This window comes from Typopeltis vanoorti, chromosome 1 (assembly GCF_054136105.1).
Source record: "Typopeltis vanoorti isolate ZY-2024b chromosome 1, IOZ_Tvanoo_1.0, whole genome shotgun sequence".
Lineage (NCBI taxonomy): Eukaryota > Metazoa > Arthropoda > Arachnida > Uropygi > Thelyphonidae > Typopeltis > Typopeltis vanoorti.
Window position 1 is genome coordinate 141247020 of NC_143549.1, and position 26750 is coordinate 141273769.

Genomic DNA, 26750 nt, shown 5'->3' on the forward strand with positions numbered 1-26750 from the left:
TTAAGGCACAGTATGATACTGTGTGTATAACAGTGGACCTCCCACGATGAGCCTTTGACTCCATGGAGGTTTTTATAATAATAATAGACCAGAAGCGAACAAATAATAATAGTAATAATAATAGAAAACGACTCATTCAGAAAGTGCAAAGAATCTGTGAAACAAGTCTTCTTAACGCATGCGCAATTTCAATACCAGTTTTCGTACGATGACATTGGCACCGCCGGTTGTAACAGAAGTTTACGTTAGAATTTATGTGCGTGTATGAGCAGTATTATAACATTTATGGGTTGCTGGAATGGCTACTGAGTTACCAAGTATCCCAAGAAAAGCATTATTTCAACGTGAAAGATCTGAGACACCAAAACGAGCAGCAAATTACGGTGATGCGTTAGGTATCATTATATATATTGTCTGGATGTTTTTCTGTTTTTGCCTGTTTCTTTTCAAACTTCATTAATTTCAATCAGCAATATGTTAAAATCCGATGTTTTTCTTGTCCCCGTCCCGTATTGTATCTCCGAATACTTTCTCTATTCTGCTGAAAGTCCCGGATGCCATAACATGGGGTTTTTGGTACCGTGTTCTTTCACTTATAGTCTCAACTAAAAGACATATTATTATTGGCAACTCCTACGAGTCCTTAAACTTATCGAGGGAGGCCTTTAAACGTCATGTCAAGAACTATCCTACAGAGAGATATCTATTATACATTGCTTCGAACTCATTCACAATCATTGCACCCACAACCTATTCCACCCATTCACTACTCTCCAAGCAAAAAACCTCTGACACTCGTGCTAACTACACTCTTACTCAGTTTCCATGGATGGCTCCTAGTTCTTCCATCACCAGACCTGTTCTGAAAAATTTCCTCTGAATTAATCCTGTAAAAACCCTTCAGTAATTTGTGTGTCTCACCTATGAACTGGATTCTGTAACCCACAAATCTTCAACCTGTTCTTGTAAGGTTCATTCCATAGACTTACCTACCAACTTAGTCACTCGCCTTTGGATTCTTTCCTCTACCTTCTCATCACCAAGAAACCCTGTTGCCCAGATCTGCACACAGTGGTCATGATGGGAGTCTTATCAAAGCTTGATAAAGAGGAGTAGTAACCTGCTTGTCTCTGCTCTCGAAAGTATTCTTCAGTAACCAAGTGATCGGAGCGAGCTGCTTTAGCCACTTTTGCTATGTACCCCCCCCCCAAAAAAAAAAAAAAAAAAACTTAAACTCCCTATCCACTAACACTCTGAAGTCTCTGGCTTCATCAATTTCTTGGAGTACAGTTCCACCAATGTGGTGTACAGCTGGTAATGTTTTCACTCCCAAAATGCATAACTGCACTTTGCCACATTAAACTGACATCCATTCTCTTTTGTCCAGTCTCTGCCAAATCAGCCTGCAAAATTTTGACATCATCATTATTAACTGTTGCTTTACCCAACTTTGCATCATCAGCAAACAACTGAACAGTTCCCTTCAGATCCTTTCCTATATCATTAATGAACAAATTAAACAGCAGCGGTCCAAGAACAGAACCCTGTGGCATGCCACTAGTCACAGGCCTTCTTTTGGACTCTGCTCCTGAATAAACTACTCTCTGATATCTCACCATCAACCACCCTCCTATCCATCTCAACGTTATATCTATCCCCATGTTCTGCACTTTACTGATTAGAATTCCATGTGGTATCCTATTGCATCACTGTAAACCCATTTCCTTTATCCAACTCGGCTGTCACTGAGACATGACCTACCCTTCATAAAACCATCCCCCCCCATATTGTATCCCATTTCCATCTATCCATTCCTGTATTTTGCTCTTACCAATTTCTCCACTACTCTGACAACTCCTGATATGCTGATTGGTGGTAATTTGCTACCTCCTTTAAGTCATACGGTTTATAAGTTATCTGAAAATGCAGTAGAAGCAAATTATTTTGAATGCTAAGACAGTTGTTGGTAATTATTTAGGAAGGGCATTTCTATAGAATACTACTTTCCTTACGTTAGCTGTTATCTTTAGTTTCATATAGCATTTAAGCGAATAAAACAATGGAAACTTTGCCTCATCCTTTTTTGTTATGACCTGAAATACAATTCTTTTCAGATACTTGAATATTCTTTTCTGATTCTAATACTAATCCATTGAGGAAGTTAATTTCTAGCAGCTAGGTCTATGCAAGGTAATTACTTCGGCTAGCCATCAGTAGTGGCAAACCAAAGTTAACATTGGTGAATAGAAATAGTTACCCCACTTAAAAATTCTGAGCCAAGTAATGTTGTGAATTTTCAGTTAAAAGAAGCCTCTCATACTGCTTTTTGACTTAAATACAAAGTAAAAAGAAAGAAAACAATGGAAGTAAATTATATTAATGAAACATATTAGGAAACTTTTCTGACAGAGAAAATACCTGTTCAGTTATATTCAAGTTACAATATATTTGAAAATTAGCTTGTCTTTTAACTTGCTGTTTCCTGTTTTTTCATAGCAAGATAATTAATGTCTAACAAGGTGGAGCATCAACATTAAATTCCTGATGTGTGCCTTCATAGGATGTACATGTGATAATACTGCATGAAAAAGTTACACTATTATTAACTTCCAGTCAACAATTTTCTTCCAAATTAATCTGTTATCTGTCAAGACTCCAAAATTATCAGAGCTTATATTTCTGTCCTCTAAGGCACTTTTAATTGTATCAATTTCACTGATATCTTGGTCTTCCCCTGGATCTTTTACCTGCCAACCTGGCAAAGAACACTTCCAATCTTCTCCCATTCTGTTTAAGTGACCATACCACAGCTAACAGATTTCTGAATGCTAAGAATGTCAAGTTCTTTCCTGATATCCTCGTTTTTAATATGATACTGCAATTGATGCCATCTATTCACTACACTAATCATTGTCAGATCTGTTTTCTCCAGTCTTTGATCAGGTCTAACCTAGTTCTCAGATCCATTAAGTTAAAATTGGTTTGAACACCATCTTGTATATAGATAATTTAGTGTTTTCACTTTCTTTCTTATTCCATATAAATTTATTCAGCTGACTTCCTACCATACCTTCTTCTTTGAGTGCCATCTCCTATCAGAGATTGGTGACCACCTTGGCAAATTTTGAGTGATCTTCAGTCATTCTGAACAGTCCCTAAGAGCTTATGCTAATTCATTGTCTGATGTTTGCCAGCTAAGAGCTTTGCCTTTCTTTTCCTCTTCTTCCATTTATCTTCCCTTTTATAATCAATTGAAGTATCTTATATTTTTCATTACAAAGTAGGTGACTAAGATATACCGTTTTTTTTCTTTTTACAGTATCTAAAAGTTCATGTGATTTCCCCATTTGTTCCAATACTTCTTGATTGGACGTTTTTGCTGTCCATGGGATTTTTAACATTCATCTGTTTAACCACATCTCAAAGGCTTCAAGTTTTTTTTATCGATGTTGTCTTCAAGGTCCAAGTTTTTGCACCGCACAGCAGTGCTGACCATACATAGCATTTAACTATGTGTACTGTAAGCTCTAAATTTAAATTGCAGATATGCAGTGTTGATTTCATCAGGAGAAAATTTTTTCTTGCCATTTCAATTCTAACTTTTATTTCCATTGCTGGGTTGCAATCTTTATTTAACCAGCATTCGAGATATTTAAATTTTGTCACTCTTACTATTTGTTTCCTGTTTAAGGAAAGTGCTGAATTAAGAATTGGTTTCTTGCTTATGACCATGAATTTAGTTTTGGTGATATTTATTCTTAATCCCATTTTTCATTCTCTTCATTCACTAGTTTGAGAAGATTTTGAAGATCCTGAATATTGTTATCCAGGAAAGCTGTGTCATCAGCATATTAGATGTTATTGATGATTTCAGCATTTACATTAATCCAATGGTTCCCAAACGTTTTTGGTTCATGGATTTTTCCACAGCACCCAAAGTCAGAACATAGGCCTACCTAACAGTTGCAGTGTGCAGTTGATGCGGTTAGGTTAAAAGAAATAAATGAAACACATATTTCAAATTTATAAACAATTTATGTAAAAAGTATTAAATAAGTACATATTTTGAACAATCAAATCAATAAATAAATTGTAATTAGTGGAGTGGGTGAGCCTGTTGTTTACTGCACATCTTCTCAAATCTTGGAATCAAACTGGACACAGCCGCCCTCATTTCCTGTTTCATGTTGATTTTTTGCACGTATACGCTAAGTGTCATTTCAGTGAAAATATTGCAATATTTTACTTCCCCTTGGGGTGCCATGGTGCACAGTTTGGGAACCACTGCATTAATTCCTTCCTCTCTTCCTTTTAAAATTTATTGAAATATGGCTTGTGTATTAAAAAGGAGAGGCGAGGACAGCATGCATTTTTGCCTTGCTCCTCTTTTGATGTTAATAGAGTCTGTATTAATGTCATCAGCTTGAACAGATGGCTTTTGGTTCAATTATAAGTTTTCAACGATCCTAATGTCTTTACCATCTAATTCAATTCTTTTTAATAATTCATTTTAGTGTGCTTGACTTTGTCAATGCTTTCTCGAAGTCGATGAAGCAAATCAATACCTCCTTGTTTTTGTCACTACATTTTTGGAATAAGATTTGAGAACAGAAAATAAAAAAGAACAGAAATTTTTGCTTTTTGGTTCCAGTGTAAGTTTTTGATGATCCTAATGTCTTTACCATCTAATTCAGTTCTTTTTAATCATTCATTTTAGTGTGCTTGACTTTGTCAAATGCTTTCTCGAAGTCGATGAGGAAATCAGTACTTCCTTGTTTTTGTCACTACATTTTTGGAATAAGATTTGAGAGCAGAAAAGAACCTCTCTCATTCCCAAACTGTTTCTAAAGTCAAACTGAGTATTATCACTGATAGTATCTTCACATTTTCTGTATATTCTTTTTTGAATTATTTTCAGAAACATTTTGAGAACATGACTCATTAGATTGATCATTCTATAGTCATTACAATTTTTGGCATTTGCTTTTTTAGGTAGCATGACAAAGGTTGACTGTAACCAGTCTTGAGGGATTATGCCTGTAACTTGGCCGGCAAAGGTTGGTCGATTGGTAGAGCCTCTGCTACTAATGGCTCAGTTAAGTAAGTTTGAGCGCGGTTAGTAGTTGGAAGGGGGCCAATCGTTCGATGCTGTTGGCACACTCTCCCTCGATGAGTCTTTGGACTCCCTGGAGGTGTCAAATAATAATAATAATAATAACTTAGATCTTATTAAATAGCTTTACTAGTATAGTAATGTTGTCACCATCTAATAACTACTGTTTCTGCTGGTATTCTATCAGGGCATAAAACCCTCAGGGCCTTTATCATTTTTAGCTGAGTTCAGTGCATATTCTACCTCTGGTCTTACAATATATGGATCTTCCATCTGTTCATGAATATTTTCTGGATTTTGTCTGTTATCAGTAAAGAGTTCTACATATTCCATCCATTCTTGTATTTTATCATCCTTTTCAGATATTATTTTTCCCTTTTTGTTTTGAAGGATACATAGGCATTTTTTCTTAAATATGTCTGAGGTCTCTTTCAGCTTTTTGCGTAGATTAAAATTGTCATGCTTTTCATATAGCAATTCTATTTCTTTACTTTTCTCATCCATCCAGATTTCTTTTGCTTCTTTGATCTTGTCTTTAATAATTCTCTGAACCTCTTAATATATTTTGTTGTACTATAATTTTTATATGATCTGCATTGATCCATGAACTGAAATTGAGAAGGAATTTCATCAGTTATCCAGGAGATCTTCAGTTTGTTGATGATGCAAAGATAGGCAGGGCAATCAGAGATGCTACTGATATACAGTATTTACAGGATGATTTGAATAGGCTGGAAGTGTGGGCAAACAATAATGGCTATCAGTTCAGTGTTAGAAATTGTAAAGTTATGCACTTTGGTGTGATATTATTATTATTACCACCTCAAGACCTCATGGAGTCAAAGACTCATCTGGGAGGTCCTTTTGTCACATACACAGCTCATCATACTGTGTTTTAAACACATTCAAATTCTTTGCAAACACCACATTCTCAGGCAAGGCATTCCAATCATTCACAACTCTGGACGAAAAAAACCTGTTTCTCACTCCCCTACTCACACCCTCGTTATACAGTTTCCAGGGATGACCTCTGGTTCTCCCCTGATCTCCCACTATTCTCTATAAAACTTCTCCAGCATTGATCCTATAACAACCCCTTACCAACTTGTAGGTCTATCATATCTCCCCTCTTCCTCCTGTCCACCAGACTCTGCAAATTACATCTTCTCAATCTTTCCTCATACTCGACATTCCAGAGGTCAGAAACTACCTTAGTCAGTCTCCTTTGGACCCTTTCCAACATCTCTTCATCCTTCTGAAAACCTGGTGACCAAATCTGGGCACAATAGTCCATGTGTGTGGCCTAATCAAAGCCTTATATAATGGAACAAGAATCTTCCTACCTCTACACGTCAGTGTCCTCTGCATCATTCCCAGAAGCCTTTGTGTCGTCTTCACAATTTTGGCGATGTGTCCCCTAAATTTTAGATCCTTATCCACATCACCCCTAGATCTCTTATTTCCTCTACCTCCCACAATATATTCTCACCAAGCATAAATTCTGCATCCCATCTTTGTTTTCCAAATTTTAAAACCTTACATTTTGCAACACTGAATTCACATCCTCATTTCCGTGCCCAATCACTCAATATATCCAACAGCATATCGGTGAGATTATGCTGGGAGTGACTGACAAAGCTAGAGATTATTGGGTTACCATCATCATCATCATCAAATTCCTGCCATGTACCCTCAAGGGGTGTACAGGATATGATAGTATTACATGAAAAATTTACATCATTACTAATTCCTATCTACAATTTTCCTTCAAATCAGTCTGTTACTTGTCAAGACTCCAATTATCAAATCTTATATTTCTATCGTCTAAGGCACTTTGTATCGTATCAATCCACCTATATCTTGGTCTTCCTCTGGGTCGTTTTCCTGGCAACTTCGCAGAACACTTGTTTTGCTAATCTTTCCTCGCCCATTCTGTTTAAGTGACTATACCACCTGAGATTAACTCTGCTACCGCATTCCTGGATGCTGACAATGTCAAGTTCTTTCCTAATATCCTCATTTTTAATATGATATTGACATCGTTGTCATCTTTTCAAGCCTATAATCTTTCTCAGGACTCTCATATCTGCGGTCTCTACTCTTTGGTCACGTTTTTTCCTTCTGACCTACTTCTCAGATCCCTAAGTTAAAACTGGTTTGAACACTGTCTTGTATACAGCTAATTATTGTTTCGAATAATTTCTCTCTTATTCCATATGAATTTATTCAATTGACTTCCTACCATACCATCTTTGTTGATTCTGTTGTCTATTTCTATATTTAATTTACTATCTTTGCTAAAAATTGTGCCTAAGTAGCTGAAATGTTTTACTTGTTCCACAGGTTCTCCATTCACAATACAGTTGACATTTTCAATGATTCGGCCTAATTTCATTCTCTTTGTCTTTTTATTGCTGACCATCATACCATATCTATTACAACAGTTATTCAATTTAGTCAGAGAATCTTGCAAACTTGTAGCGGATTTATTTAGAATGTATAACATCGTCTGCATAAAGCAAAGAGCTGACATTAACATCTCCAATTTTGATATCATGTTTAATACCACTTTCCTTCATAATGTGATCCATATAGATAATGTATAACAGAGGGTATAATGTACATCCTTGTCTCACACCTGATTTAACATTAAACCATCTTCCTGTATTTCTTTCAATTCTAACTGCTGACTTACAACTCAAATAAAGACTAAGTATTGCTTGATATAATGCACCAGTGACACCATATAACTGTAGCATATTGAATTGCTTTTCTCTTGGCACCTTGTCATATGCCTTTTCCAAATCGACAAAACTTAAATACAGATCTTTGTTATATTCCCATGATTTCTTCACTATTTGTCGTAAAGTAAAGAGCTGATCCTGACAGCCTCTATTTGACTTGAATCCAGATTTTTCTTCACCAAGCTTTTCTTCCACAATTCTTCTCAACCGTTTCTCAAGTATACTTGCATATATCTTCCCAGGAACACTCAGTAGGGATATACCTGTGTAATTCTCACATTCAGTTTTATTTCCCTTTTTATATATGGGTACTATGAGAGCTCTACTCCAATCATCGGGAATTCGTCCCTCTGTCCAGGCCTTCTGAACTATGCAGTGCAGCCACTGTAAGACCTTTATACCACCATACTTTTCCACATTTCAAGCCTTTGATGGCTTTTTCTACTTCAAGTATGGATATGTATTCCTGACTGCATGCCTGGTCAGTGTTTTTTTTTTATCACTGTGCTGTCATCATTGCTTGTTTCATTTAGCAGTTTTTCAAAGTAATTACTCCATACTTCAAGGATATCTTTTTCTCCTGTTTTCATGTCACCTTTATCATATCTAATTCCTTTTACAGTACTCTCTCCTCCATTCCTAAGCTTCTTCAACAACCTCCAGAATATTTTGTCACCTCCTTGATATTTATTTTCTATGTTATTGCCAAAGTCCTCCCATGACTTTTGTTTAGCTAGTTTTACACACTGTTTAGCTTTCTTACATTTGTCTCTATATTTTCTAAGAGCACAAGCTGACTTATTTCCCAGGAACTTTTGATAGCTTTCTTCTTTTCTTTTACTGCCTCTTTAACTTCCTGTGTCCACCATGGAGTTCTAATTTTTTTATGCTTGCAGACAACTGTACCACTTGCCTCTCTAGCTGAATCAATCAGGGTTTTCTTTAAGGCTTGCTATTGAATCTCCAAGGTTTGGGTCCTGTTCTCAAACTCTTTCATTTTTTCTTCAATAATCTTTATTGAAGAAAAAATTTTGAAAAATGAACTGTAAACTAAAAAGTATTTTAGTCTACAGTTCACATCTGAGAGATGCTCAACTTTTATTTGCTTTAAAACTTTCTTACATGTTATTCTTTTGAATATGAAATTCAGTTTTATCCTGCTCAAGACTAAATAGTGATCACTTCCAATTTCAAATCCTCTGTGCACTCTGGTGTCCTGCACCAGGGAGAAAACATCACTATCAACAATAACATAGTCAATGAGACTTTTCTTATTCCTAGCCTCTTCTCTCTCTATGTGAATTTGTGCACATTTTTATGTTGGAACATGGTGTTAGTAATAACCAGTCCATGTCCTGAGCAGAAATCCAACAGATATTTGCCATTATTATTAGCTTTGCTCTTTTCTCCAAATTTTCCCAAAATATTTTTGTATATCTGACAATCATTTCTACTCTACTATTTAGATCCCCAACAAGGACCAGCTTTTCCTTTTTAATTGAGTCAGTTGCTTTCTCTAAAGCATCAAAAAATTCCCCCACTTCTACCTTAGTAGAACCTTCTGTGGGACCATAGGCATAAATAAGTCTCATTGTCCAGTTCCCCATTCTCATATTTGCCCTCATTACTCTACTTGAGACTGCCTGCCATTCAAGAAGATTAGCCTGGTATTTAGTGTTGAATACTATGGCTACTACTTCTTTTCCTTGATTGTCATTGCCTGAATATAACATTTTGTATTTATTGCTCAGAAATATCTCACCAGTTTTTGTCTTTTTTTTTGTTTCAGTGTTGAAACAAAAACCCTATTATGTTGATCTGGTACTTATCTAATTCCTCAGCTAGCTCCATTTCTTTACCATTTAGGCTTCTTATGTTGATAGTACCGATCTTTAACTCTGGTGATGTTGAATTGGGGTGTGTTTTCAGATTTGTTCCAGTAGCTGACTTTTCGCTGTTCGCCCTGGTTCCCTGGCGAAAACAACGGGGGGGGGGGGGCTTGTTTAACTGGGCGACGCCCCAGTCGGCATGAAATTTTGTCATGTTGTACTATCATTTTTTATTTTGGTTTAACCAATGTTCAAGGATCACATACCAAAAATTGCAAATACAACTCAGAGGATAATTGCATGTTGAAATGAACATTGACATGTAAGGATATGGAAGTCACTTTACCTCTTTACCAGGCTTTGATATGACCTCACCTGGACTAATATGTGCAGATTTCATCTATTTAGTTCCAAAGGGATACAAGAGCTAATGAATAGCTCAAAGAAGAGTTACTAAGATGGTATAAGGAGTATGGAATGTATGAGGGTGGTCTGAAAAGTTCTCGGCCTAACAATGAAAAAACGAATTTATAATTTCAAAATTATTTTTATTTTTCAACATAATCTCCCTTAAGACTAATACATTTATCCCAGTGCCATTATCCCATCCCTGAAGTGGTTCTCAGTAAGATCTGCAAAATACCCATCTATAGCTGTATTCACCTCTTGATTAGAAGAAAAATGCTGACCAACGAGGAAGAGTTTTAGTTTGGTTAAGAGATAGAAGTCAGAGGGACCCAAATATGGGGAATAGGGTGAATGTTACAACAATTCATGGTGAAGAGCCCTTAATTTTCCCATTGCCAAAACACCTTTGTGGGCAGGTGCATTGTCCTGATGAAAGGTGATTTTTTTCCAATGCAAATCAGGTCTCACAAATTTTTTTGTCTAGTCTGGTTAAAAGATTGGAATAATATTCCCTGGTTATTGTTTTACCGTTTTCACGATAATTAATAAACAAAATGCCTTTAGCATCCCAAAACACCGATGCCAGACCTTTCCTGCTGATGGAACCGACTTTGTCTTCTTTGGTGCTGAACAACCAGCGTCTATCCACTGTTTTGACTGCTGTTTGGAATCTGGTGTGTAATGGTGAATCCAAGTCTCATCCATAGTAATAAATTGACCAAATCAGTTTTATTCTTGTTAAAACACTCCAAGCACTGTTCAGAGATTTTCATGCAAGTGTGTTTTTGATCTACTGTGAACAAGTACAGCACCCATCTTGCACAAAGCTTTTTCATTTGCAATTCTTCATGCAAAATATATCCTACACGTTCTTTTGAAATGCCTATAGTCTCAGCAATTTCATGCACTTTGACTCGACGGTTGTCCAGTACCATATCGTGCACTTCATCAATGATTTCTGGTGGTGTTATACTTTTTGGACGTCCTTCACGTGGATCATCTTCAAGGCTAGTACGGCCATGTTTAAACTCAGCGGCCCATTTCTTAATTGTTGAAAATGAAGGAGAAGAGTACCCATAAACTTTTATGAACTTCGAATGAATTTCTTTTGGCATTAAACCTTTTACAAAGAATTTTATAACCGCACAATACTCAGTTTTATCCATTTCAAGGGATACAGACAACACTTTTGCTTCAGATAGCTGTATAAAACAAACTACTTGATAGAATGACTTGCAATTTCACGTGGATGCTTAACAGATGTACCAACTTAGAAAAAAAAATCTTGCTGATAATGTTGCTAATTCTTAAATTATTTGCAATGCCATTTAGTTGAGGTATGTTTGAAATGACAGTTTTTTTTTTTTTTTTTTTTTTTTTTTCACCATTAAAAATGTTATGTGAGCACTAGATTGTTCTCACATTGTGGGTAGTCTCAAGACTAAGTGGCATGAGGCACACTATGAATTGTTGGAACATCCATCCTATTCCCCAGATTTGGCTCCCTCTGACTTCTATTTCTTCCCAAAACTAAAATGGTCGAGGCCAAGAACTTTTCAGACCACCCTCATAGATTGAGGATAGATTAAGAATGGACTACAGATGCTGCTATAGGACAGGCGTTAGAAGGACACTGTGGGAGGTTTATAAACTTTTGAGAGGATATCATTTAATAAAATTTTTAAATTTTTCATTATATAGAAGGTGGAAAGAGAACAAGGGCATCTGTGGAAATTAAGTTTGTGTGATTAAGAAAGGAATGTGAGCTAGATTTTTCTCACAGAATAGAACATGAGTGAATGGCACAGTTTGCCTGTTGAAGTAGTGAGTGCATCTAGGGTGAATGAGTTTAAGAGATGGTATGACAGCTGGTTTGAGTGGCGTATGGCCTCCCTTGATGAGTCCTTGGCTTATTGGAGGTCTAGTAATATTTTTCCCCCATTTATTGGACTTGCATCTTACTTCTAATTAATTAGCAATAGTTTGTTGGTGATTGGAATGTGTGCCTCATGCCACTTAGTCTTAAGACAACAAACAACTGTTGTTTCAAACATACCTCAACTAAATGGCATTGCAAATAATTTATGAATGATAGTTTGAAAACATTACTACATAACTTGAACTTTATGTATTGGTAGAATATTGCATGTAATTTTTTTCTCATTGTACAGAATGCATCCCTTTGGATATATAAATATACTGTTTTTCCTCTACATTATACTGAATGCTTCATGTAAAGAAATGCAATTGATTATTTCTGAATATTGAATATTGACTATTTATTATTATTATTATTATTACTGGCAACTCCAAGGAGTCCTTAGCCTCATCGAGGGAGGCCCTAAACATCATGTCAAGAACAACTATTCAACATCCACACAGTATCTATCATATTTTGCCTTGAACTCATTCACAGTTATGGCACCCACAACAGACTCTGGCAGCTTATTCCACTCATTCACCACTCTCCAAGTAAAAAACCTAGTTCTAATACCCTTGCTAACCACACTCTTGCCCAGTTTCCATGGATGGCCCCTAGTCCTCCCACCACCAATCCTGTTCTGAAAAATATCCTCTGAATTAATCTTATAGAAACTCTTCAGTAATTTGAATGTCTCAATCACATCAACCCTTTTCCACCTATCAACCAATTTCTGCAATCCACAAATCTTCAACCTGTTTTCATAAGGTTCATTCCATAGACCTGCTATCAACTTGATCACTCGCCTCTGTCTCTCTGCCTCCTCCCCATCAAGAAGAAACCCTGGCACCCAGATCTGGGCACAGTAGTCAAGATGGGGTCTTATCAAGACTCGATACAGAGGAACAATAACTTGCTTGTCTCTGCTCGTCAAAGTATTTTTCAGCAACCAAGTGATTTGATGAGCTGATTTAGCCACTTTTGCGATGTGTCTCCTAAACTTCAATTCCCTATCCACCAACACTCCCAAATCCCTGGCCTTGTCAATCTCCTGGAGTACAGTTCCACCAATGTGGTATACTGCTGCTAATCTTTTCACCCCAAAATACATAACCTTACATTTTGCCACATTAAATTGACATCCATTCTCCTTAGCCCTCCAAATCATCTTGCAAAATATTGACATCCATTCTCCTTAGCCCTCCAAATCATCTTGCAAAATATTGACATCCTGTGCACTCACTATTGCTCTTGCCAACTTTGCATCATCAGCAAACAAATGAACAATTCCTCTCAGATCCTTTCCTATATCGTTAATGAACAAATTGAACAGTAGTGGTCCAAGAACAGAACCCTGCAGCACACCACTAGTCACAAGCCGTCTTTTGGACTCTACGCCTGAATAAACCACTCTCTGATATCTCTCCATCAACCACCCTCCTATCCATCTCACCAACCCTATATCCATTCCCCATATGCTGCAATTTACTGATTAGAATTCCATGTGGTATCCTGTCAAAGGCCTTAGAAAGGTCCAGTAGAATCACTGTAAACCCATTACCCTTATCTTGTTCAGCCGTCACTGTGTTAAAAAACGTGAGCAAGTTACTGAGGCATGATCTACCTTCACAAAACCATGCTGTCCCTCATACAGTATCCCGTTTTCATCTATCCAATCCTTTATTTTCCTCTTGACTATTTTCTCCAAGACATTGACAATGATTCCTGATATGCTGATCGGTCAGTAATTTACAACAGCAGTCTTGGAACCTCTTTTATGCAGTGGAACTATTTTCCCCTCTTTCCACCCCCTCGGGACTAACCCAGACCCGAGACTCAAATTAAACAAAATGGTCAAGGGCACTGACAATTCTTTAGCCGGTTCACGTACGACCCGAGCTGGTATATGATGCAATCCCACAGATGTATTCACATTAAGGTTTTGTAATATACTATTCACCTCCATTTCATTCACCTCAATTCCCATATATTAACTATTGGTTCCTTCATTCCTGCAATATCACCACATGGATGATATACTCTTGCAAAGTGCTTGCTCATTAATTCCACTATATCAACTGGTTCAGTTACCTCCCTACCATTGGAATTCCTTAAAATCATTCTATCGTATACATTTTTTCTTTTACTTGTAGCATATCGAAGAAACTGTTTGGGATTCTCTTTAGCTTGCGTGGCTAACCTCCACCCCTTGCAGTTTTATATGCCATGACACTGAACCAAGCAATCTCCTAAGCTTGTCATACTTACCAGCATAGCGATTCCACATATACCCTGTCTTAATTGAAAATTCCGCACATTTAGCCACCTCCTAGGTCAAGATCTTATGATCACTCTCACCAATTGGTGGCAATGTGGTCATATTCAATGCAGTCAAATTCTCAGATGCAATTACTAGGTCGAGCACTCTCGAACCCCTAATATATTCCTTTACATGCTGTCTCAGGTAGTTATCCCTTAATAACTGCACAAAATCCAATTCCTTCCTCCCATATGTCCTCTCCTCCTTCCAATTAATGTTACCATAGTTGAAATCCCCCATAATAATTACCCTTCTTCCACTCATTACATCTATTTGCTTATGCATTCTATCGCCACCATCTATTCCATCATCTGGTCTATAGTAGCACCCAACTGTATATTTTGTTCTGCTAGTCTCAGTCTCACACCAAATAGCCTCAAATGTGCTCTTTTCACTATCCTGCCATTCAACTTCTATTCTTCTTGGCTGCAGTTCATTAGCTATCAACAATAACACTCCTTACCCCATTTTTTTCTTTCTGTCCCTCCTGAACACGCTATACCCTTCACATTCTATCCCACTAGCTATATCATCTTCTGTCAGCCATGTCTCACCAATACCAATAACCTATGGCCAAGAAGAGCCAACCAAGGCCAAAAATTCTTCCTTCTTGTTCCTGATACTCCTGGCATTAGTATACATGAAGTGCAGAAGCCTGTTAGTCCCACCCCTATCTTGATGCCTTATACTAACTATCCCATTCTGATTTGTTGTCCTTCATACTAGCCCGGGCATATTATATGCATTCTTACACTCAACTGCCTCACTGATGTCTGCATAACCACTCCCCCCCAATAACTCTAGTTTCCCTGATTCTGCACATCCACTTTCACTTCATTCAGCAACACTTTTTCCATTCTCTGCACACCAAACCCATTCAGATGCAAACAATCCATCTTGTATAAGTCCTTTTGCCCATGAAACTCACTCCACACCTACTCCTCTTGCATAACCTGCGCATAGTCATTTGCAATTATGGCCCTCCTTCTCAACTCTTCTCTGTCATACTGCGGCAACAGACTCACTATCTTAACTCTCTCACTTTTTACTTTTGCTACCTCTAGTAATTCCTTCGAATATTTATATATTGAATATTTTTTGAGACAAACTTTCATTACCAGATAAGAAAATGTTGTTTTGGAAATGATGGATCACTTGCTGGATTATAGTATATTGACTGTCAAACTAAAAATTTTGTTGGAAATTTTGTGCAATATATTCTAGCAATGTGCATTATTAGATTTTTTTATAAGAACTATACTATAAAAGTTTAGAATATTTTTTTTTGAAATATTTCAAATATTTAAGTCTGAATGTCATTTAAAGCATTTCATTGTGTTATCACACATTTTATACAATTATAGCAACCTTCATTGGTTGCAATACCAGTCTGTTGGTTGTATCATGAATTAAAAAACTCATCTCATTCAGAAGCTGTAGCACCACTGTCACTCCTACAATGTGTGTGTGTATAATTCTTCTTCTTTTTGAGCTTCACGAGCCCTTAAGGTTCTTAGCTGCAAGCACCACAGTTCTCCATTTTTTCCTATCTTTAGACAACTCCTTCCAGTTTTGCAGCTTCAGCTCTTTCATGTCCATTTCAATGTTATCTATCCATCTTCTGTGGGGTCTTCCTCTAGGACATCTTCCATTTGGGTGATGTAGAAAGGCAGTGCCGTAACGAGGGCATGGCGAAAGAGGTGCCCACCATGGCCGCAACTAGGTTTGGGGTGCAAAATGTAAAAAATAAAAATAAATGAATAGGTCTAAAAGTCCGCTATTTTATATTGTATTTTTAAATTTCGGCAGTACGCCGCTTTAGACACACAAATTCTGCAACACACTGCAACTCATTTTGATGGATTTAATAGTAAGTATTTAATATTGCATTTAATAAAATTTAACTTGTTACATTTAAATTTTTCAAAATTTTTGTCATTTTTGGGTTATAGGGTTGCAAGTTAGACACTTGCCACAGGCTCTTCATACCCTCATTACTGTACTGTAGAAAGGCTCTCCTCACTAGCCTGTTATCCTCCATTCTTTCCAGGTGAGCTAACCATCTCATGCGACCAGCTCTGATTTCATTTATCATTAGTGACTTCTTATAAAGTTCATAGCTTTCTTTATTCGTTCGCCTTCTCCATTCATCTGTCACAGGATCTTTCACCGGACCAAATATTTTTCTTAAGATTTTGTTTTCGAAGCGTTGTAATTGATCTTCATCAGCTTTTGTTATATTCCATGTCTCTGCACCATATAATACGACTGGTCTAATTAGCATTCTGTAGGTATTTATTTTAGATTCATATGACAGATTTTTAGATGAGAAGAGGTGCAGAAGTGAGAAATATGATTTATTACCTGCTTGGATTCTCACCTTTATATTTGTTTGGATCTTATTATCTTTAGATAATATAGTTATTATAGAATATTATTTAAATATAATATCATGTCAGCAAATTGAATAGTTGATGGCTTATTGAGATCATTATGTCTAGATACTTTTGAATATTCTGTTTTATTTTGGTTAATATTAAGACCTATTTTTTCGGAAGATGTTTTAAGGTTTATTAACATTTCAGTTATATTATCAAGATCGTCTGCGTACCCCAGGAATAATGCACAGCATGACACAGTACTTTTCATTGTTTCTCAAATAGGTGATATTGCATCTCCTTGTTTTAAACCTGTGGAGACATTGAATGGCTCTGACAATATGTTGTTAGTGAGGACTCTACATTGATTTTCCTGTACACAAATTTTGATCAATCTGATTAGTGTTTTTGGTATTCCAAATTCCTTTAAAATATTTCATAGACTTTCTCGATGTATACTATCATATGCTTTTTGGAAGTCAATGAAGAGATTGACTTTCTTTATTGTATTCCCAATTTTTCTCTAAAATTTTTCTCAAGGTAACAAGGTGATTAATGGTTGATTGATTTCTTCTGAATCCTGCCTGATATTCTCCAAGAATCTCCTCTGCATATGGTATAATTCTTTTTAGGATAATATCAGACAGGATTTTGTAACTGGCATTTAAAACTGAGATGTCTCTATAGTTTCACATTTCCTTTTATCACCTTTTTTGTGGATGGGGATTATTATTGATTTCATTTTTCCACATGAGTTTAATTAGTGTGAACAGTTTGTTAGTTAATTCTTTTCCTCCATATTTAATTTGTTCAGATGTGACTATCAAATCCTGCAGCTTTATTATTTTTAAGAGTTGTAATGTATGTTTCTACTTCACTAAATAATGGCTCTTTGACTTCTGTTTCACAAGTAGAGTAAATTCTGGCTAGGAATGTTGCTTTGGGATTTTGGCAGTTTAGCAGCTGTTTGAAATATTCCCTCCACTTTTCAGTCATCTGTTTATCATTTGCAATAATCTGTCCTTTATTATCATTAATTATTGCAGTTCTTGACTGATAGCCTGTCTTTAATTTATTTATACCTTGGAAAAAGTTCCTTGCATTTTTATATCTATTCTCTTTATCAGTTTTATCAATCAATTCTTTTAGATATCGCCTTTTTTTTTTTTCTTGCCTAATAATTTTGTTTGATTCTCTGCTAGCAGATCTATAGTTTTGATAGTTATCATGGTCCTGTTTGTTCTGAAGCCATTTAAGCTTAGCTTCTTTTTTCATTTCTATTGCTTCTTTGCATCTGTTATTAAACCATTTATTATGGTATGAAGTATTTTGGAATCCTAAAACTTTTTCAGATGCTCTGTTTATACAACACTTAATTTCATTCCATATATTTTCAGTTTCTTCAATATTATTAAGCTCTGCTTTTATTTCACTACAGTAATTTGATGTTATGTTATTGTTTTTCAGATTATCGATATTGAGTTTAGGATGTTTTTTATTTTTATTGAAATAGTTTTTGTTAAGTTTCATTACTGATCCTACCAAATAATGATCTGAATCACAATCAGCACCTCTATAGCTTCTAACAGTTTGAAGACTGCTTCTAAATCTTTTATCTATTAAAATATGATAATTTAGTTGTGGATTAATCCATCAGGTGATGTCCATGTTTGCTTATGGATGTCTTTTCTCATAAATGTTGTGCTATTTATTAACAGATTCTTGGATATTGCTAAATTTATTAATCTTATCCCATTATCGTTTGAGATTTTATGTAGGCTATTATTTCCTATTATTTGTCTATAGATTTCTTCTCTTCCTATTTTTGCATTAAGGTCTCCTAAAAGTATAATAATGTCATTATTTGGTATTTCATCAATTATTCCTTCCAGAGTATCATAGAATTCATCCTTGGTATCCTGATCAGTTTCCTCTGTGAGTGCATGTGCATTAATTAAGGTTATTTTGAACTTTTTTGTTAGTCTTATTTTACTGAGTCTTTCGTTGATGGCCTCAAAACTTATGAGTGATTCCCATAGCCTTCTTTGTATCATAAATCCTGTTCCTAGTTTCATACCTTCCTGTGATATTTCCACCATATAATAACAAATAATCTCCTAATTTATGTTCACTACTATCAATTCATCTAGTTTCCTGAATTGCCACTATATCCATTTTATATTTTTTGAGTTCATCACTTAAAGTTTGCAGTGCACCTTCTCTATATAAGCTTCTGACATTCCACGTTCCAAATCATAATCCTTTATTCCAAGCAACAGGTCGAGTTTCATCTTGTACGGTTTGATATTGAGGCTTATTTGGTGCTTGGTTCCTAACAAGTAAGATTTTTACAAGATGAGGTTGTCGGTCTCATGCTTAACCCCCAACCTGGAGGACCAGGGTGTCTCTCTTAGTCTCAATCCTCACCTTTGACCAGTACAGCTTGGGAGGCCCTACTGGTAGAATAGCCCTGCCACCACGACAAGGTGAAGACACCATCGGGGGGTATAATACACATATAAATTTTTTTCTTTTTGTATTAATCCCCCTCCTCCCCCCCCCCTCACACACAAACACATTTGAAAAACCTATATCATGTCAGTTCCAAGAATGGACAGTAACATGGATATACAGTATATGCCTCCAATTGGGAAAAGTAATCATGTCATCTTCACTTGGGCAATAGCATGTGAAATTTTCATTTAGGAAAGGGGATAGGTTCATATGGAATTAGAGCTAGTGCCACAATCACTAGCACTAATTCTACTTGAACTTGAAGTTTGTCATATTATTTTCCCCAGACATAGGCAACAGTTTGAGATAATGGCATGGCAAATTGCAAGGGAAGGTATCTGTGGGAAATTGGTCTAGGGCAGTGGTGTTCAACCTTTTTAATATGCGAGCTACTTTTCCATAAAAAATTATTCGGCGATCTACTCTCTTATATATTAGTTATTCGACGATCTACTCTCTTATATAGATCACATTCCCCCAATCTGATTACGCACAAATAAACAACTAAAAAAAAATACACCACTAAAAACTTTATTTGTGTATTTAAAAATTTATTTATCACTTTTAATTATTTTAATACAACAAATATTTCAATACTACAAAAAAAAACAAATATATTGGAATAAAATATTTCTCTATTTTGGAAAACCAAAGTTAGAAAAAATAACAGATTGATTACAAACTCACAAGTTACAGGCAATGCTGATTGATTAAAAAAAAAAAAGAAAAAAAGTTAATGTGAAATTTGGCATTGTTTGAACCTCGCAATATTTTCATGAGTCAAGTTGATATGAAGAAGTGGCCATTCGCAGACAATCATCCAAAACGATCATTTCTAATTTGGTTTCTTAATTGATTTTTTATGACGGTCATATTTGAAAAAGCGGATTCTGACAGGTATGTCAATCCGAAACACGACAGAATTTTTTGTGCAATATCAGTTAATGTTGGAAAGTTTTCATGTGCATACTTCCAAATGACTTCATTGTTTATTGATTTTAAATGTAAACTATTCTGAATGTTTATTATCTCAAGTTCAACTTCAACTTGGTTTATAGCAAACAGCCCACTAATTTTATTTGAAATTTCTGTGATGTTCAAGTTTTCTTGAAATGGATTATTGATATTGAAAGTTTATTTTTCGCTTGGTTAGAATATAATAAATTTAGTTTAATCCTTTATCCAAGTGTGAGCAAACAAAGTTTGCGCCTGAAAGTATCTTCAGGACTGGGGTAAGGTGGTGCAACACCAGGGCGACTCCTTCCAAAGGTGGAGCAAGCTACTACCACTCCTATCTCAGTAGCAACTCCTATAGGTAGAGATGACCTTGCTAATACTTCTGGCTGGTATCTCCACTTGGGCCTGGCTCCCACTGAAGAGACCTCAATAAAGGTCGAAACTAGTCTGGGTAGTGGCCCGTCCCTTAATGCATAACATCAGGCATATCCGCAAGGAGATGTGTTCTGCATTGTGGGAGATACTAAGATAGGAGTGGTAGTAGCTTGCTCCACCTTTGCAAGGAGTTGCCCTGGTGTTGCACCACCTTACCCCAGTCCTGAAGATACTTTCAGGTGCAAACTTTGTTTGCTCACACTTGGATAAAGGATTAAACTAAATATATTATATTCTAACCAAGTGAAAAATAAACTTTCAACATCTTTCTCTAAATCCAGAGTAATTTATTAAAAAGGTGGCACACCATTTGGCAACTCCTATAGGTAGAGATGACCTTGCTAATACTTCTGGCTGGTATCTCCACTTGGGCCTGGCTCCCACTGAAGAGACCTTAATAAAGGTCGAAACTAGTCTGGGTAGTGGCCTGTCCCTTAATGCATAACATCAGACATATCCGCAAGGAGATGTGTTCTGCATTGTGGGAGATACTGAGATAGGAGTGGTAGTAGCTTGCTCCACCTTTGCAAGGAGTCGCCCTGGTGTTGCACCACCTTACCCCAGTCCTGAAGATACTTTCAGGCACAAACTTTGTTTGCTCACACTTGGATAAAGGATTAAACTAAATTTATTATGGATTATTGATAAAAGATATAATCATTTCAGTTTTATTAAAATCTTTTCAGTTTTATATAAATCTTAAATTTATTTCTTCCTCAACTAATTCTATTTCACGAATAAATTCTTTTAAATCATAGCGAAGCATTTCTTGATTTTGTTCAAAAAATTTTAATAAATATGGGAGATGTCTAAATTTGCGGTCATTTATATTTTTCTTTGATAAAAGTAAGTATTGTTGGAAAGTTTTTATTGAACTTAACATGTCAATTAAATTTTTATCTCTACCTTTTATCTTAACTCTAAATTTAAATTGCTTAATTTCATACAGAAATCTACTAAAAATGATAAGTGTAATAACCATCTTTTATCACTCAATTGTGGATAAATATCTCCTTTTTCATCAAGAAAAAATTTTATATCGTTAATTAATACAAGAAATCTTTCTGAAAATTGACTTTTGCTGAGCCAGCGAACATTATTGTACAATAGAAGTTCCCTATCATCATCTGCCTGTAATTTAAATAACTGCCTTGCAGGGCTTTTCCTCGAACAGAATTTACAATTTTAAATGTAATATCCAAAACATCTTTTGTATTTAATCTTTTACTACACAGTACTTGTTGGTGAATAATACGGTGGTATGTTAAAAAATCTGGATATTTGTCATCGTTTTTACATAATGAAATGAAGCCTGATTTATTACCTATCATTGCAGGAGCACCATCAGTAGTAATAGACACAAGTTTAAAAAGCAGGAGTGTGTGTTGTTTCACAAATTCATCAAATGCCAAAAAAATGTCTTCTCCCCTAGTCCTTCCCAATAATGGTATAATTTTCAAAAGTTCTTCTTTACTTGAATAATCTTGAAATACCACGCGAATAAATAACATTAACTGAGCAATATCGGTGAAGTCATTTGATTCATCAAATTGTAATGAAAATGCAACACACTGGTGAATGTCTGACATTAACCTGGGCTGGAAACTTTTCTCTGGCAATTGGAACTCTTCCTTTCAGCAATTTGAAACCTTGTCTGCAGCCTAGAAGTAGTCTCTCTCTAGCGATGTCTCGAACCGAGAAGCTCCTTTTTGGAAGCGGGAAACTCCTCTCTCAAGCAATGTGGATCCGGGCAGTCTCTCTGATGGCAACTCTGGACCGGGCGGCCTCTTCTCTGACAGCAATTCTGGAACCGGGACCCCTCTGCTTGCTTCAGTCCCTTTTTATTAGGCCTCCTCTGAGACCTCGTATGAAGTTTGGCAACTCCCAAAGAATCGGTATGAGTCTTTCATCTTAAGTTTCAAGTTCGGCACGCCTTTTGTTCTCCTCCACTTTCTTTTGATTGTAAGTTGCCAGCCATCGGAAAGTTGTTTGAACTCTTTCTGACTGACTTCGGAGATGTTTACATTTAGAGCCTGCAAGCCTTTCTCATACATACAAGTTTCAATAACAATCTTTCTAATGCCACCATGTACAGCTTCGACGACAAAAACATTGCCTTTGTTTTTAACACTCTAACATATTCTTATTAAAGCAGTATATACAGTTAGCTTCAAAAGAGTTATTTACAAAAACATCTAATACAAACTAAACCGAGACAAACAAAGTTTATTTTTTTATGATATTCACATGGGACTTAACCTAAGTAAAAAATTGATGTAATGTGCTTTGAAATATTTAATATTTAAGCTACAATCGAGTTTTTACACTTTGCTTATAATCGTATTCACTCGGCTCGCTGTTTGACTTCCACTGACCCAAATTAATTCATTTATCCGAACTTATAAGAAAATTACTGATTTGACAATTTTAACGAAAAATAAATAAACAATAGCAATACACTTAAAGCGAATTAAAAATAATACAAAATAATGATAAATAAAATATTATGTTTTCAGTTCTAATTAAATTTGTAAGTAAGGAGGAATACACAAGAGATCTACCAAAAATCGCTCTGTGATCGACGGGTTGAACACCCCTGGTCTAGGGAGTTTGAGTGAAACACTTGGACTACATTCCTAGAGTCAGTAAGATAAGTCAGTTGGGAGTAAAATAGAATTCTGGACAAACAAGCTAAAATAATTCCCAGAGTTATTTTCTTATGTTGTGAGTAAAATGAATGAGTATGGAAGGATAACTTCAATGATTACTGATGGTAGGGAGTTGACAGCACTTAAGAAATAGTTGCATTTTTAGGTAATTATTATTATTATCATCATCATTGTTCTGGGAAACTCCAAGCAGTCGACAGACTCATCGAGGGAGGCCCTAACATTATGTCTGGAACAACTATTCAACATTCACACAGTATCTATCATATCTTGCCTTGAACTCATTCACGGTCGTAGCACCCACAACAGACTCTGGAGCTTATTCCACTCATTCACCACTCTCCAAGTAAAAAACCTAGCTCTAACACCCTTGTCAACCACGCTCTTGCCCAGCTTCCATGCATGGCCGCTAGTCCTCCCACCACCAGTCATATTTTCAAAAATATCTTCTGGATCAATCTTATAAAAACCCTTCAGTAATTTGAATGTCTCAATCATATCACCCCTCCTTCGCCTATCGTCCAATTTCTACAACCCACAGATCTTCAACCTATTCTCATAAGGTTCATTCCACAGACCTGCTATCATCTTGGTCGCTCGACTCTGCACCCTCTCCACTTCCTCCCCATCACGAAGAAACCCTGGTGCCCATAACTGGGCACAGAAGTCCAGATGGGGTCTTATCAAGTCTCGATACAGAGGAACAAAAACTTGTTCGTCTCTGCATGTTAAAGTATTTTTCAGAAGCTAAGTGATTTGGTGAGCTGTTTTAGTCACTTTTGCAATGTACCCCCTAAACTTCAACTCCCTATCCACCAACACTCCCAAATCCTTGGCCTCATCAATCTCCTGGAGTACGGTTCCACCAATGCGATATACTGCTGCTATTCTTTTCACCCCAAAGTGCATAACCTTACACTTTGCCACATTAAACTGACATCCATTTTTCCTAGCCCAGTCCTCCAAACTATCCAAATCATCCTGTAAAATTATGACATCCTCTGCACTCACAATTGCTCTACCCAACTTTGCATCATCAGCAAACAAGTGAACACTTCCTCTCAAATCCTTTCCAATATCATCGATGAACAAATTGAAAAGCAGTGGTCCAAGAACAGAGCCCTGCGGCACTCCACTAGTCACAAGACGTCTTTTTGACTCCACTCCTGAATAAACCACTCTCTGGTATCTCTCCTTCAACCACCCTCCTATCCATCCCCATCTGCTCCAGTTTACTGATTAGGGTTCCATGTGGTATCCTATCAAAGGCCTTGGCAAGGTCCAGTAGTATCACTGTAAACCAACTACCCCTATCCAGTTCAGCCGTCACTGTGTTATAAAACGTGAGCAAGTTACTGTGGCATGATCTACCCTTTACAAAACCATGTTGTCCCCCATACAATATCCCATTTTCATCTATCCAATCCTGTATTCTTTTCTTGACTAATTTCTCTAAGACTTTGACAATGATTCCTGATATGCTAATCGGTCGGTAATTTACCACAGCAGTCTTGGAACCACCTTTATGCAGTGGAACTATTTTCCCCTCCTTCCACCCGCTCGGGACTAACCCAGACCCGAGACTCAAATTAAACAAAATGGTCAAGGGTACTGACAATTCTTTAGCTGCTTCTCGTACTACACGAGCTGGTATACCATCCAATCCCACAGATGTATTGACATTGAGGTTATGCAATAGACTACTCACCTCCACTTCATTCACCACAATTCCCATATAATCTACTGGTTTATTCGTTTCTGCTATGTAACCACCTGGATGATATATTCTTGCAAAATGCTCACTCAGTAACTCAACTATCTCAACTGATTCAGTTACCTCCCTACCATCGGCATTCTTTAAAATCATTCTGCCATGTACATTTTTCCTTTTACTTGCTACATATCTAAAAAACTGTTTAGGATTCTCTTTGGCCTGCATGGCCAATGTTCTTTCGTAATCCTTTTTTGCTTTTCTTACCACACTCGTCACCCTTCTGGCCTGTGCTTTATACCGTTCATGTGCCTGCCGGTCACCTTTCTCCTTAAATTCCCTCCATAGTTGTTTCTTTTTTTGCAGCTCAAGCTTAATGGTGTTATTCATCCATTTAACCCTTACTTGATTTATTATTGGGACTCTAGGTATACAGTCAGCCATTGCTTCATGCAAGCACTTCTTAACTACCTCCCATGCACTATCAACTTCTAGTCCTTGCAGTTGTACATGCCATGGCACTGAGCCAATCAAACTCCTTAGCTTGTCATACTTTCCAGCCCGATAATTCCACATGTACCCTGTCTTAATTGAAAATTCTACACCTATAGCCACCTCCCAAGTCAAGACCCTATGATCACTCTCACCGATTGGTGGCAATGTGGTCATATTTGTTACAGCCAAATCCTCAGTTGTAATTACTAGGTCAAGCACTCTCTGACCCCTAGTATTTTCCATTACATGCTGTCGCAGATAGTTATCCCTTAATAACCGCATAAAATCCAATTTCTTCCTCCCGTGTGTCCTCTCCTCACTCCAATCCATGCGACCATAGTTGAAATCTCCCATAATAATCACCCTCCTTCCACTCATTTCTTCTATTTGCTTGTGCATACTGTCACCACCATCTTTTCCATCACCTGGTCTATAGCAGCACCCAATTGTATATTTAGTTCTGTTAGCCACAATCTCACACCAAATGGCCTCAAATGTGCTCTTTTCTCTATCCTGCAATTCAACTTCTATTCTCCTTGGCTGTAGCTCATCAGCTATCATCAACAATACCCCTCCCCCCATTTTATTCTCTCTGTCATTCCTGAACACACTATACCCATCACATTTAATCCCACTAGCTATATCATCTACAGTCAGCCATGTTTCACTAATACCAATAACCTGTGGTCTGGAAGTGCCAACCACGGCCAAAAACTCTTCCTTCTTGTTCCTAATACTCCTAGTATTAGTGTACATGAATTTAAGACCCCCCATTAGCCCCAACCCTACCTTGATGCCTTATATTAACTATCCCACTCTGGTTTGTTGTCCTTATTTGCTCTGGCATATTATATTCATTCTTACATTCAACTGCCTCCCTAAGGACTGTATATCTACTCCCCCCCCCCCTCAACAAAAACTAGTTTCCCTGAATTTGCACATCCACTACATTCAGCAACACTTTCTCAAGAATCTTCTTACACTGTAACCATTCAAATGCAAGCCATCCATCTTATATAGATCCTTTCGCCCATCAAACTCACTCCACACGTCCACAAATTCCACACCACTCGTCATACATAACCCATGCATAAAGTCATTCACAATTATGCCCCTCCTTTTAAACATTTCACTGTCATACCGTGGCAAAAGATTAATCATTCTAATTCTCTCACTCTTTTCTTTTGCTACCTCAAACAATTCATTCAGGTCTTCTATCATTTCCATTTTATCTCCTTTCAAATCATTCGTACCTG

At 36.7% G+C, this 26750-nt stretch overlaps 1 protein-coding gene across 1 annotated transcript in view; it reads left to right on the forward strand.

Moving 5' to 3' along the window:
- The first annotated feature begins 219 nt into the window (after positions 1 to 219).
- LOC150110486 (uncharacterized) overlaps positions 220 to 26750 on the forward strand; it is a 54002-nt gene continuing 27471 nt past the window's right edge. Inside the window, exon 1 of the mRNA XM_090394096.1 lies at positions 220 to 395. Within this exon, the coding sequence (XP_090250222.1) occupies positions 299 to 395 (97 nt within the window). The 5' untranslated portion in view covers positions 220 to 298. The remainder of the gene's footprint in view (positions 396 to 26750) is intronic.